Source organism: Dendrobium catenatum, unplaced genomic scaffold, assembly GCF_001605985.2.
Source record: "Dendrobium catenatum unplaced genomic scaffold, ASM160598v2 fragScaff_scaffold_853, whole genome shotgun sequence".
NCBI lineage: Eukaryota > Viridiplantae > Streptophyta > Magnoliopsida > Asparagales > Orchidaceae > Dendrobium > Dendrobium catenatum.
Window position 1 is genome coordinate 6251814 of NW_021319315.1, and position 15484 is coordinate 6267297.

Genomic DNA, 15484 nt, shown 5'->3' on the forward strand with positions numbered 1-15484 from the left:
ATTGATCCTCAATTTGAGAGGATGATCTATCTCCCAATCCCTAGACGCCGCTAGAGCCCAAGACACCAAATTCCAAGAACAAGAACAACCACAATAATTTACATACATCTAACGCTGATCTCTCTTCCTACTTAAAGCATGCAAATAATCCTCGCATAATTACTCCCTTAGCCCAAGCCGCTCCTCCCTTTCTATGTGAAATCTTGAATTGGGCCCACCCATGCTTGGGTGGCCCCTTCAAGGGGCGGACCAAGTCCACCTCTTATAAACTTGGACTGGCCCTTGGCAAGGGACCGGCGGCTGGACTAATCCATGAGGGACTGGTCTAACATTTTCCTGTGCTGAATAATCTTTTTTTGTGCGAAACTCTGCTTTTGTTGGCTTCCTAAAAAAGCTCATATCTATTGGTTCTCATCGATTATGTCATAAAATGGTTTGAGGCTATTTTGACCCTTGTCTCTTTGGAACAACTATTGAGGTGGTGGTTAAATTTTTGGGTAGCTATCTTTTGTCAGTTTTTTCTGTCATTGTGACAAATAATAAATTTCAGTTTCCCAGTAAAATATTATTTAATTTCTGTTAAAGGGATGATTTAACTTTGAAATATGTGTTAATTAGCCACGTCTTGTCTAATGGGCAAGTAGAGGTGGAAAACAAAATGATACTAATCATTTTGGAAAAGATTTTAGAGGGCAATAAGTGACTTTTGGTTTGAACTCCATTTGGTACTTTAGCTTACCAAATCAATAATTATCGATGTAACACTTTATACATGAACTTTTGGAAGGGATATGAATGAATTCGTTTAACTATCCACTTAGATCCCATTGATCATAAACTCAGCCTTGACTAGCTTGACCAGTGGCATGAACAAAATATTGAATGGTTGGAGGAGAAGCTTGATCTCTTAGAGGAGTAAAGGGTTGATGCAGAATGGAGACATGTGGAACAGAAGCATCACACAAAAATTTCTTAGAAGTTGCATATGTCGCGGTGTAATTTTAGTTGCTTTATTCTTTGATAAATCGAATAACTTCGGCATCTATTGACCTAAAAAAGTTCTCAAGATAAAGTTGATTTTTACCCTACATGATCTATAAACTAAATGACCAAGTACTCCATATACATCTATAAATTAAACTATTTCTCTAAGAAGAAAAATGAGACATATTTTATCAAGGAATGAGTGATCTAAAAAATCTAATCCAAATAGATAGTGTTTTAGTTCAGCTGAGTTATAAACTAATTTTTTTCACAGCTAAAATTGCATTAGAAGTATTGAAAGGTCATTTAGTGCGCATGCTTTCAAGAAGAAAAGCCAAAGAAATGATTGGGAATTATCCTCATTTCATGAAAATACATGTAATCTAAAATAGTTGCACCAACAAAACTTTTTTTTTTCAAATCTGTACTTCAACATCTTAAACCCTTCCTCTCTATGATAGGTGGCCTCATCAAAATGCTTGGGTCTCTCTCGATAACTGTATTAAAGTTCTCTTTTGAATAAAATTGCTTGCTCTATCCACCGAGACTTAGGGTGGTTAATGGGCGAGCATGGTTGGGAACCTCCCATCCCGAGTTTGAATCCCCTCTACTACGGCCTCACCTCTTCAATGGGGCAAAGCAAGTACGGGTCCGATGCCGATGCGTGGCCTCGCAAAGTTCCGCCGATGGATTAGTTACACCGCCAAGCGCTCCTTTTGGAGTGGTAGCGGATAGATACTCTAGTTCAAAAAAAAAAAGGAAAAAGCTTGCTCCATCGATCTGCCTTAAGAGCTCAAACGTCAGCTTCAAGTTTTATTAATGGTGAGATTTATCAAAATGCCCTTCATCACGAAACATCCTTAACACTGCAAGTCTTACCTTGTCCAACAGATCAAACAATCTTAACTTCACACCATAATATCGCATAAATTAGATAAAAATCAGTGGAGAATTCCATGATATATTATATCTGTTCCTGAATGCATACAAGGAAGATTGCCAATTTTTCTCTCGTCATAGTATAATCTTGAGATAGGCTTCTGTTATATGACAAGTCCGATTCCAGTTGCATCGTTACTTTTAACACTGCTTCCAGAAAATTGATTCTTTCAAAGTTACCATAGGTGCGCGAAGAATAAAAGCTGGAATCATTAATATGAGAAGAATATAAGTTGAATTTATACTTTGCTAATATCTTCAATAGAGAATTTGAAGAAAGATTATGCACCCATATAGGTCTTAATCAAGGTTTAAAATGCAACAGAGGCGCGCCTCAGCCTACGTGAGGCGTACGCCTCACCACAGCCCGCAATTGCGCACGCCTTGAGGCGTTTTTTGCAAGAATTGCGCAGAGGCGCGCCTCTTATTGCGCAATTTTAAACAGTGGTCTTAATTAGTACTGAATGATGCATACGTCAGGATTTAAATCTGTAGCTAACAGGTCGACTTGATTTTTATGTGTATGCAGCTAATTTTCTCTCTTCTTCAAAAATCTTGATTATAGTGATTGTTTTGATATTGTCTGCGATCTCTTCTATGAGACAATCTTCTTCTTCCATTGTAATATTGGTTAAGTTTTTTGTTGGTGGCTAAGACTTTCATGTTGTATAAGAGAATACTTGATTTGTTTCAAAGTTAGGGAAAAATTATGGTTTCTATTATTAATAGAGGTGACTAGTTTTGAACTCCCCTCATAAGGCATTTAGATTATACATCACCTTATCTTTATCACAAATAAGGTCACTAATGAGATTTGATATTTTGTTGCGGTAGTCTTTTGCATGTATTTTTCTTGATTGAATCTCTGGAGTTTGCCTCTTAACTCATTCGCCCATGGCTCAGTAGAGGGCTAGGCATGAACAACTTGATTTACAACTTCAGAGAGAGGAGGTTTGATTTACAACTCGTTTTGTGATCATTGCTTTTCTCAAGGAATCCACTCTTGGTTTACAAGATTGAAGGCTGTGGTCCCTTGTATCCCTATATCTTCACTATTTTTCTTGGAAAAAATTATTCTGCGCAGACACTGAATGTTGTCCGGAGATCAATAAAATGCGTCACGTCACCCTTTTACTGTACCGTGGCTCGGTACTGTTCGGTACCGTGGCTCGGTACTGTTCGGTACCGTGGCTCGGTACTGCTCGGTATCGTGGCATCCGGATGTAGAGTTGTGTTCGGCGTCCGTACAAAATAATCTCCTTTTCTTGGGAGAGTCAAAAGAATTTAGGAGAGGCTATGGAAGCCATAAGTATATCCCATGATCATTTGTCCAAGGTTATGTTTTTTTTTTTTTTTTTGGACAGTTAGGGGATTCGAGCCCGGATGAGATGAGAGGAATTTCTTCCGTCGACCACTCGGCTGCAAACTCGATCTCTAAGGTTCTGTTAAGACAGACCCATGGAGGCAAGTAGTTGTTTGTAGACTTCTTTGTGACCACTTAAATCAAAATATTAGGATACATAAAGGCATTTGGGGAAGAATGGAAAGTGCGATGGTTATCTTATTAAATGAAACAAATAAGAAAAAGAGAAATGGAAACCTAAAGTCTCGTGAAGAGTCACTATTTAGCATCCGAGATCTGATACCATTTAAGTGAAAAGAGCCTGGAGGCTGGGAGATGGCAGCCTACAGGCAAGGAAATCATACGGAGCAAGTAAATAAAATAGCCGAGGAGACTCCTACTTGTTTCGAATCAGTGAGTTATTTTAATATCCATACTCATTTTATTCTACGAGTAAGGATCTATCTATGAACATTAATCAATACTATAATCTGAATTAGACAAATTTACATACATACCATTTTATATCATTCTATTTACATAACATACAAAATTTTAATATTACATATATACCACCTTATATTATTTTAATATCAAATATGTCACTCATATTTTCTTCCTATCACTTGTATATTTCATTTATATCACTCATATTTGATATAAAAATGAACTATGAATGGTATGTATATAATATTAAAGTTTTAGATGATAAATATATAAATAGAGTAGTATAAAGTTGTATGTATGTAAATCTACCTTAGAATTAATATATATGTAAATATATTCATTGAAATCAATGACGATCATTTCGGATTCCAAAGACAATCAATGTTGATATCAATGACGATCATCTTATATAGAAATGCAAAGAACTACAGTGCCTTACTAAAAGATTCCAATTTACTGACAAAAAAGAGCCATCTGACTTCAATTTTTATGTTTAGCTTTTGTTTTTCATCCCCCTATGAATCGTGCCAAAAATCTTAAAACAAATAACATAAACCTTTCAAAAAATAAAAAGACTTTGGCGTAATTCATTGATACCCATTAGACTTTTGCTAGTTTATCCAACAACTTTGTCAGAATTTGCTATTGGGTCACAGTTCTCTAAAACCCTTCACTTTACTCAGCATTTTTGTTTTTCAATCATTGCTGTTGTCAGGTCCCAAGTCCTGGACGATAAAAGTGGATGATTGCGTTAGGTAGTCGACAAACAACGTAAAATTTGTCGAATTATCATGACATGAATTAGCTGATCCCACATAGTGGGACAACGGCTTGATGTTGTTGTTGCGGTCCATTTCCATGGATTCAATTTGAAATGAAAACTTTTCTAGCAGCAAATGAAGCTGTAACTTGAAAGCTGCAGCATGAAAGAGTAGATGAAAACTATGAAAATATATGTGAACATAGCAAAAAATTGTGAATAGATAATAAAAAAGAGAACACAAGTAGTATGAAGGGGAAAAAACGAAACAAGTACTTATCAATTGATCAGCAAGCATTAGCAGAGTCTTCTTTGAGAATTTTGGATCACAATAGTTTAAAAGATCTTCTAAACTTGGACCAAGAAGATCAATAACCATGACATTGTAGTCCCCTCAACACCAAACCATTTTGGCCTGGGAATTCCAGCTTTTTTTAAATAAAAACAAAATATTAGCATAAACGCCAATTAGAAAATAGTATGCCTTGATAAAATTAAATCAATAAAATATTATGAGGAGATTTTAGTCTACTTAGACAGGGTTTTGGTTGGAAATCCAACCATTACTGGGATAGTATAAAACAAAACAATTGGAGAAGTCTCCCAAGGGAAGGAAGAAAAGAAGAAGAAGAAGAAGAATGGGAGGGAGAGGAAGAAGAAGAAAATAGAGAAAAGAAACGGAAAATAAGTAGAGAAGAAAAAAGGGAAGAAAGGAAAAAACATAGAAGAAGCAGGGGGAAATAATGAAGAAGAAAATAAAGCTTTGGGTCTGCGAGAGAGAGAGCGGGGAGGGGGTGGCGGGGGGCTCGGTCACACAAAATGTCAGACCTTTTGATAACTTAGTTTGGCGAGTAGATGTGTTAGATTTGATTAATGTTGAGAGAGGAAGATGTAGACTTAAAAATTTAATTAGAAAATATTAAAAATGTTTTTTTTTTTTGTTAAATTTAAATGAGTATTTGACTCTTAAAAAGTCAGTATAAAAAATGCAGTCAATCCCATGTAGGGCCTTTGTTTCGTCTTGGGCATGCAAATGAGAGGGAGAAGATTGCTGGAGAGTGAGAGTAGCGGGAGAGGTTTTCAGTAGTTAGATAAGAAACACTAATGAAAATTTCGTTTTGCAAGGGATGCGACCATCCAAATAGTCAAAAAAATAAAGGGAGAAAATTTATTCAACGGTTTGGAATGTACGATCATGATGTTGTGTGGGGAGATTCACAAGCGACACTTATAATAGTAGTGTGATTGTAAAATCTCTTCTTTTTATGGATTAATAATATTTATATAAATAGTTAATATACATTGATGGTAAAATTACTTTCATCAAATGTTTTAATTTACATAATTTTATAATATGTCAAAAGGCAGTTTGATTTGAATTCAACTAAGTATAAAAATAAGAGATAGAGAGAGAGAAAAGTAAAAGAAGAAATATATTTTGTCAATCCACAAATTTGAATATATATTTTTTTTTGCAAATTTGAAGCTTTATTTTCTTATAAGGTTTCTTAATTATTTAAATCTATAGAACTCACTTTAGAGGAAAGTTTGGAGTAGTTGCAGTGGTAGATAAGATTAGAGAGTTGTCTTAGATGGCTCAGTCGCACAAAATGTTACTTTTTGATAATTTAGTTTGGAGAGTAGATGTATTAGATTAGAGAAGTAGAGGTAGACTTAAAAATTTTGATTAGAAAATATTAAAAATATTATTTTTTTGTTAAATTTAAATTGACTCTTAACAAGTCAATTAGAAAAATGCAATCAATCCCATATAGTGGCATAAAGGCTTAATCTTTGTTTGGGACAGCTTATTATTTCTTAAAGCAATTTTTTAGTACACAATTTTTTATTTTTATTTTGTTAGAAAGTTGATTTAAGAAGCGGTAAGAAATTCGTCACAAAAAAGCCTCAGTGATGTTGTTTTAAAAGTCACTTTAGAAGCTCTAATAGTTAATAATTAACCGTAGTGATAAAATTAAATATTTAGATGTTTAAGAACTCGATCCTAATTAATTCTCTCTCCGTAGAATAGAAGCAAATATACTTCTTTAAATAATTTATTAACTATTATGTTATAGAAGTTTCTGACCGACTTAACAAAGGCTCAGCTGGCCCGTGTAGTTGTGCATGGAACTGGTGGCGCTTAAAGGCCTCATGTGTAGGAACAATTATTAGGTCACGTGACCTTATGTAATAGTTCTACGTTCGGACGCCAATAACATGTCGCTACGTGGTTTTACTCAATACCGCGCAGCCCGACGACTTGACCCGGGATCGCTATGTTCGCGTATTGCTTGATATTGCTCTAGGTATTGCTCGGTATTGCTGAGTATTGCTTGGCAATAATGAAAAATATCGCTCTGTGAAGATCAATACCGAGAAATACCAAAACTCGGTATTGCTTGGTATTGGTATTCACATAATTGTATTTCTCGTTATTACCGAGCAAAATCGACCAATATCAAGCAAATACCGAGCAATACCTAACAACACGCGAACATAGCAATCACGTCTCTATTCCGGGTTGGCGTTGTCAGGCCGCGCGGTAAATAGTGAGAACACGTGACACTACTTTACTGGCGTCCGACCAATATCGAGCAAATACCGAGCAATACCTAACAACACGCGAACATAGCAATCCTGTCTCTGTTCCGGGTTGACGTTGTCAGGCCGCGCGGTAAATAGTGAGAACACGTGACACTACTTTACTGACGTCCGAACGTAAAGCTACGTCAGGTGACCGGACCAAATAAAAGTTCCATGTGTAGGATATGTAACGGGCCTTTCCCTTAAAATATTAATTCAGTGGCAATGGGGGGCCCAGGTGTCATTTTAAGCTGATGTTCATGTTATGTCGCACTTAGTAGTCTACTTATATCCACTATGAGCTACCACTGGCTCGTAATCTTTACCATTTTGGATTAAATTTAGGCTTCATTTAGGACAGCTATATTAATGCTTTTTAAAATAACTTTTTAGTTAATTTTTTTTAAAATTAGAAATTTTTATACTAGAAAATTATTTTAGAAAGCAATGAGAAAGCCGTCCATAAGCTTCGTTTGGGACAACTTTTTTATTACTTTTTACAACAATTTTTTAGTACAAAAATATCTTAAAAATTGCAAAAAATTGTGGTTAAAAGCTGTCCCAAACAAAGCCTTATGTTTTATTTGGGACAATTTTTTTTTCATATTTTCTATAAGAATTGTTGCGTCCAGGAGTATTCGCGGCGGTAGAGAAATATAAAGTTTATCGTCTTAGTGTTGTACGAAAATCCGGCACGCAATCAGATAAGAGAAAGGGTCTAGCATTTATGAGACACCAAGATTTTTACGTGGAAAACCCGTGAAAAGGGGGAAAAACCATGAGGCATAGCCCAGTTTGAATGAATCCACTAGTATTGCAGTCGATTACAAATGAGACCCTTCCTTGGTGGAAGGTCTTAGCTTGATGTACATCTCATGGAATACATTACATGATGTTAATACAAAGAGTCATTGTTAACATGTTCGTTTGGTCGGAATGACCGTAGTCGGAGGGCGACGGAGGTCGGAAGACTTGTAGTCGGTGGGCGACGTATGTCAGGAGGACCGTAGTCGGTTGGCGACGGAGGTCGGAAGGACTATAGTCGGCGGGCGACGTATGTAAGGAGGACCGTAGTTGGCAGGCAACAGATGTCGGAAAGACTGTAGTCGGCAGGCGACATAAGTTAGGAGGACCATAGTCGCCGGGCGACGGAAGTCGGAAAGACTGTAGTCTGACAACGAAGATCAGAAGGACAGCGTCAGGTAGAAGTCCAATAATGGAAAGAAATCCATTTCGTGTAGACGTCCAGCGAAGTCCGATAACCGGTAGAAGTCCGGCGTCAGGTAGAAACTTGGCGAAGAGTGAAGGTTCGACGTCGGGTAGAAGTCCGACGTCTGTTGGTGGCAAAGGAGAACTCCGGCTTCACTTGGGCGGAGTTTCAGCGTCAGAAGGAAACTCTGTTGAAAATTGGGAAGAATTTCAGCATAACGTGGAAGTTGAGAAGAATTCCTGCATTCTCCCGAATATCACGCAGAAAGCCCGGCGTGTTCGGGCGGCAGGAAGAGCTCCGGCGGTGGTCGAGGAGGAGGAGATTCTCCTTTTCCCCTTTCTCTTCTTCTTCACTTCTTCTTCTCTCTCTTCACTTCCCCCCCTTTGGTGTAGAATGAGGGCTCTATTTATAGTTTTTCTGGAGTGGCATAGCCCGTAAATAGGCGTGAGATCAGGGGCGAATTGGGAGTGTTTTGAATGGACGGCCTTTTTTTTTTTTTTTTTTTTTTTTTTTTTTTTTTTTTTTGGACATTTAGGCCATTTAAGGCAAACAGTGGTTAAGGTTTTGGCTTTCTACGAGGATTTGGTACGCACATAGAAAGGAGTTGCCAGAGGCGTTGGAGTTCTTAAAGATTAAATCTAAAAAAAGAGAAAATAATCATAAAATGTGGCCTAGTTAAAACGGTACAATTAGTTTATGTCATTGATTACAAATGATTCAATTCCCTATAATAGAGGAAGATGGTGATACACTATAATAGACATGAATTGTATAGAATAAATTTTGTGGTAAAAGTTAAAAAAGCTTGTGCATGAGAGCTATCTTTAAGAGATTATTTATTGCATGTTCTATCATTTTTCTTTGAAGATGGGAGATTATAGATTAAAAAACACAAAATAAACCTTGATTTTGATGTAAAAAAAAAAAGAGTTATGGTCATTGGCGTGCATCAGTTGATAAGCCATGACATATGTCGATATTGGTCACAACAAAGTTAGCAAAAATCAGCCATTGTGGTGACAACGTAAATTCACTTTATAGGCGATGACATGCGTTGACGTTGTTGGTGATGATAGGCGTTAAAGTTAGCAAACGTTAGTGAGGGAACAGTGGTTGGATAATTGTAAAAAAAATAAAATAAAATAATAGTGGTTGGAGAATTCTAGTCAAGGGATAATAGTCGTAAGACTGTAGTTGGATGATCATGGTATGATAGTCACAGTAGGACGATGATGGTTGGAAGACTGCAATCAAATGACGATGATTAGAGGACTATAATCAATTAATGGTGCTCGAAAAATCATAATTAAGAGATGGTGGTCGAGGGATTATAGTCAGGTGACAAAGGTTAAATGACCTTAGTTTGGGACATGGTCAAAAGATTGTAATTAGGCGACATTATTTTAGGATCATTGTTGGGTGATAGTACTTGTAGGACTTTAGTCGGATGACTGTGGTTAGAGGATTGCAAATGAGTGACAATGATTGAACTACTATGGTTGAATGATTGTAGTTGAGCAATGGATGATCGTAGTTGGCATGATGATATTCAAAGGATTTTAGTCGAATAATGATGATTGGGACTATAGTTGAGTCACGACGGTCAGAGGAGCCTAATTGGGAGATTGTGTCGAAGGATTTTAGTTGAGCAATTGTGATTGTAGGATTTTAGTGGAGCGATGATTATCAGAATATTATAATATGGTGATGGTGATAGAATGATTATAGCTGGATTACGGAAGGCGAAAGATAATATTCAGGGTATGCTTGATCGAGTAGTGGTGTCAAGCAATGTTTTAAAAATTATACTGATCCGATCTATTAAACCAATAGATTGGTCAACACATCACATATGATTTTTTATGACATATAAAAATAAATAAGATTTAATCTAAAAATTTAATAATGACTTGCATATATGTATTAATTAAACTAACTAGCATCCATACAAATAAAAGTTGATTCCAACTTTAACCAGCACAGTTTATTGACCAATTTTACCACACTTTCTCTATTTTTTTGTTCTTGTGAAATCTTATCCGGTAAATTTACGTCTCATATGTCTCACTCGAATTCATTATGTCATCCTTCACATCTTATTCGTACTGTGCTTAAAAATTGAACCTTTCGATATCAAGAGAGACACAAAAAAATTAATTTTTTACTCAAAGAAATTAATTTTTTACTAAAAATCTTAAAGCTGCTTTCGACAATCAATCGAAAGCCTCCACAAACTCCGCATGAACAGCACAAAGATGCTATCTTTTTTTTTCAAAAATAAATATTTTTATTAGTAGATCAATCAAACTTGTAGTAACAATACAATTTAGATACTTGAAAACAATGCCAATTAGATACTTCAAATCTTCAAAATAATCCCCAATAAACTTTCTGATCACCAATCCCACAAAATAAAAAATAAAAATAAACATAATGATAATGAGAAAAAAAAAAAGAACACAATTTCTATAATCTCTGATTACTCAGCTCCATCCTCTCCTTCCAAGTTCCACCCAATGCTTCTAACAAGGCGGCAAATCCTCCGGCGGCGCCTCCAACGCCTCTAGCTCTCCAACTCCGTTATCCACCAAGAACGCCATAGCCAATCCCCAAGTGATATGAACATCCAAATGACAATGAAGTAGCCACACCCCAGGATTGTCTGCCACAAATCGTATCACTGCCCATCCGTTCACCGGCACTCCCACCGTGTTCCTCAGCGGCGGATTCACCAAGTTAAACTTCGCCGTATCAGTAGCCCGATTGAAGTTTCCGAATCCTTCAGCGAGGATATAGAAGTCGTATCCATGGAGATGTATCGGGTGGTTCTCTGCCGTGACGATGCTAGTCCCCTGCAACACCAATTCCACTACTGCTCCGTATTTCAATCTGTAAACTTTGGTTGCCGGAACAGGCTGCCAAAGAGCGCGGCTGACGTTTCCAGTGTAGTCGAATTGAATCGGCGGGCTCGGGGGGAAGTCGGCGGAGAAGACGCCGGCGACGCCGAGATGGTGGGCTTGGAGAATGGAGAAGCTTTGTGGGAGAACGAATGAGACGTTGTTGATGCTGGCGGAGAAGCGAGTGCCGTTGGGACCACCGCAGGTTCTTCCGGGTTGGCAGGGGAGGAGGCCTAAGCCGACGGTGAAGAAAAGGTTATCGGTGACAGGGGAAGGTATTTTGACAGGGGAAGCACTAAAAAACTGGCGGCTAAAGGCGGTAGCGGTCGCTGTATCATTGAAGGCGGGGAGGGTAGGGAAAGCCGGCTTGATGGAGTTGGAAAGGCACCCACAGTCGTATTCAAGGATGGCGGTGGTGGTGGTGTTGTCAAAGGCGACGCCTTGCGCGCTGGCGTAGGCGCGGGCGGCGATGTAGTAGCGGGAAGAGGGCTGGTTGGTGGTGACGAGGACGTCGGTGGTTTGGCCGGGTCCGAGCATCAGAACGGAGGTGGTGAAGGGTTTGGTGTAAGAAGCGTCAGCCGAAACGACGGTCATGGAGTGTCCGGCGATGGAGACGAAGAGTTCGTCGTTGAGGGCGGCGTTGATGAAACGGAGTAGGTTGATTTGGTTAGGCTTGACGGGGAAGGTGGTGGTGGATTGTGAAGAGCAGTTGTACAGGTCGCCTGGTTCGCCGTTGATGGTGAAGGCGTCGGAGATGTTGGGGGCGGCGCCAGTTTGTGTGGCTTGCCGGACGACGGTGATGGGATCTTGGTTCCACCACTCACCTGGTTGTCATCAATACGGTTATGTCAGTAAAATCCAACAATGGAAGCAAATACTGTGTAAAATACGAAAAATATTTATCAATTATTAAAAATGATAAAACAATGGGCTAAAATAATGAAATTTATTACATTAATCAATAAATAAATATAATTAGATATTAAAATAATGAGTGAGAATAAAATTCTCATTTTTAAAATAAATTTCTTAGTCAAATAAAAACTGTTATCAAACGACTTTTTGAGAAGCCCAAAGTTCGAAATTATGTGATTTTATGTCGCTTTTCATGTATGACTACTTATGGTGGTGGGCCCATGAGAACCTTGCAAAAACTACCCTTATCCTATCACTTTTTTCTACACCATGTAGCAATGTAAAGCATTGAGCTTTGCTCCTTTCTTTCGATTAATTAATCCCTGCGGACACCAAATGTTTTGTGGAGAACAATCAGAATGCGTCATGTCATCTCTACGCTCGATAATGTTTGGTATCATGGATCGATACCATTGATGTGGCATATTCTAATTAATCTTCGTACAATGTTTTACATCTAACCTCGGCACAGAATAATTTCTCCTGACTTTCGTACAAATTCCAAATATTTACAAAGTAAGAAACTCCAATGATAAAAATGATCTTTTGTTGTACCCTTGCTTGGGAGAAAAATGTGAAGCATGTCTTCAAGACATCATAAGCTCTTTGCCTCTTGCTCAATGTCAATAATTATACCACACCACTTAATCAAATCATTGTCTTGGAGTGGCGGGCCCTAGGCTAATACTCTCTCTCTCTCTCATTAGTATAAAAATTAATACACTAATTACTATTAAAATTTTCGAAATAAGTAAGAGTTTAATATAATTACCAAGTATGACCGGGAATTCCCTGTTTGGTTGGGCAAAGGGGTAGTTATTGCCCTCTTTGGGGTGAATGATAAGAGCACCATATACAGTTGCCCTAAGCCATGAGCTATGAGCATGCCACCATAGTGTTCCTTCTTGGCCCTGAACGGTGAACCTATAGGTGTAGTGTCCTCCAGGTCGAATCGGGCATTGCGTTACAAATTCAGGTCCATCTGCCCATGCTGTTCTCATTTGGCGAATCCCGTGCCTACAAGCATTAAAAAAAAAATCATAAATTCATATTATATTTAAATTTATATGTATTCCACCCATGCTTAGCTTGGTTGGTGGACAATTACGGTTGGGAACCCCCCAACCTGTGCTCTATTCCCCTTAAAGTGGGATGAATTATTATGTGCGGACATTAAACGCTGTCCAGAGCCCAATGAAAATGTGCCACGTCACCCTTACTCGATACCACGGCTTAGTACTGTACTGAGCTCGGTACTGGAAGACGTGGCTGCACCTGATTGGCCTCTGAAAGGTAAGCTATGTCTGGTGTCCGCACAGAATAATTCCAATTAAGTGCGGGCCAGGAGGTTTCTGGGGTCAGTGCCTCTTCTAGGTTAGTCGAGGATTAGTCACGCTGCCAAGCGCCCTTTCGGGGGTGACAGCGGTGGATACCTAGTTCCAAAAAAAAAATGTATAGATATGTATGTACATATATGTATATAAATTCATACCAGTGTATTGTGACATTGTACTGAGCCCGGTTCACAACACTGACCACCAATGTATCACCATTGCGAATTTCAATAGTTGGACCAGGAAATTGCCCATTCACAGTGATGATATTATGGGTCTTGCAAAGCTTATTCACCGGCGTTGCTTGCACCTAAAGAAACCAATCAAATATATAAAACACTATTTGAAGCATAATTAAACTAGCTTAGCTAACTTAATCCCTTGCTTAACCATTAATCATAAGAGATGAAAGGTGAATTAAAGATCAATCAATGGATACATACAATGAAGTCATGGTAGTGAACTTCTGCATTGGAGCTGGGAAGCAGGAGAAGGGACAAGGCAATGAGAAAGCAGAAGAGCAAGCTTCTTTGGCTTGAAGTGGACATGTGAGCTTCCATTGTTGGTTTGAGAGAGCTTGAAGGAGAAGCTCTTAATGTTGTAGTGGGATAGAAAGGGAAGGGGGGCATAGTACTTATATATAAAGATGAGCGTAGGGTTGTTTGAAGTTTGGCCAGATTAGGTTTTGATGATTTGTGCAAAGGAGCTGCTCTTTTTTGAAATTGAATGGTAGTCAGGCCTGTTGGGTTTCCTCGGTTTATTTTTATTTTTTTGAATCAACGGTACTATAGGAGTTGTTGCACCCACTGGGTTTCTCGGTGCAGTATTTCAGCAATGCTTCCTTCACAAGTTTTCACATTGGAATTGGACTTCTAAGGACAAAGATATCATTATAGCCATTGCTTTCCATTTATCATATCGTATGGGTCCCTTAGTTTTTTTTTTTCTTTTTTTTTTTCTGAACTTTGTAGTAGAAAATCTAAATTTTAATTGATTTCTGCATGAGGTTTTCATGAAGCCAGGCCCCATGGCACCACTGGGGAGGATGATTAAGTCTCCCCTTTTCATTTCATAAAATCAATCTTGTGGTCAAAGTTCCCTTTTTTGGTTTTTTTGGGGAAATCATTTGTTTTCTTGGAAGGATCTTTATATATATATATATATATATATATATATATAATTCAAATATAATCATAATAAATACTCGATTATTAGATTGATTCAATTTTTTTACTAAAAAATATTCTTTTATGGGAAGAGTTATTGAGGAAAAAAATTCAAATTTTCAACTGTTTATGGTAGTATGGTACACCAAAATTCTATAATAAATAATTAAAAAAATTATGGCAATATATTCGAATACAATTTATAGAAATATGAGTTTAAAAGTTAACCATAAGATTTATTTTGAGATTAATATTATATATGACACTACAGAAAATTCACTGGATACTGACGTTAATACCGCTGGAAGTTTTCATAACAACCAGAAATTTGATGTATTATGTCGGAAATTGCCTCCGATAATAGGTAATTTTTCTGTAGTGTGAATAATTTACATTACTAATTTTAAAGTAAATCTTATGATTGAAGCTTATCCTCAATATCCTTATACAATTTTTTTCATAATAAATGATAGAGAAACATATATTATACCCTTAAAAAATTAAATAGAAACTCATAACCTTAAAAATTATTGGCCTTATTTCCAAATTAGTATTGTAAATAAAAATTTTATATATTAATCTTAAAGTACGTAAATCTAATGATTTAAGCTCATCCTCAATATTTATTTATTTATTTATTTTTATAATAAATTCGTTGTAAATGATAGAGAAACACTATACCTCTAAAAAAAATTAAAAAAAAATCTCATAACCTTAACACTTAATGAGATATATATAATAAAAAATCTTCCTAAATAGTCCTTTCGAACATTTACAGTTCATTTACAAAAAGAATCCAAATATTTTATTAGTTTTAAAGTCTTTCGCAAAGCAGTTGACATGAATTTAATGAACCAGCCGGCCTTGCAAACTCTGAACGGAGACCATTTAATTTACCAGTCTC

General features: G+C 37.2%; 1 protein-coding gene across 1 annotated transcript; it reads right to left on the bottom strand.

The window, feature by feature from the left end:
- Positions 1-10570: 10570 nt before the first annotated feature.
- On the bottom strand, positions 10571-13978 carry LOC110107385 (laccase-3). The gene is made up of 4 exons (XM_020837631.2): positions 13858-13978; positions 13573-13724; positions 12853-13097; positions 10571-11989 (listed from the first exon to the last, which is right to left on the bottom strand). The coding sequence occupies exons 1-4, from the start codon at positions 13972-13974 to the stop codon at positions 10791-10793; spliced, it is 1713 nt and encodes a 570-aa protein (XP_020693290.1). The 5' UTR covers positions 13975-13978; the 3' UTR covers positions 10571-10790.
- Positions 13979-15484: the final 1506 nt, after the last annotated feature.

Coding starts and splice junctions, on each gene's coding strand:
- LOC110107385 (XM_020837631.2), bottom strand. CDS start 13,974: ATGGAAGCTCACATGTCCACTTCAAGCCAAAGAAGCTTGCTCTTCTGC. Junction 13,098..13,572: donor TACAATGTCACAATACACTG/GTATGAATTTAT, acceptor TAATGCTTGTAG/GCACGGGATTCGCCAAATGA. Junction 11,990..12,852: donor GGAATTCCCGGTCATACTTG/GTAATTATATTA, acceptor GATGACAACCAG/GTGAGTGGTGGAACCAAGAT.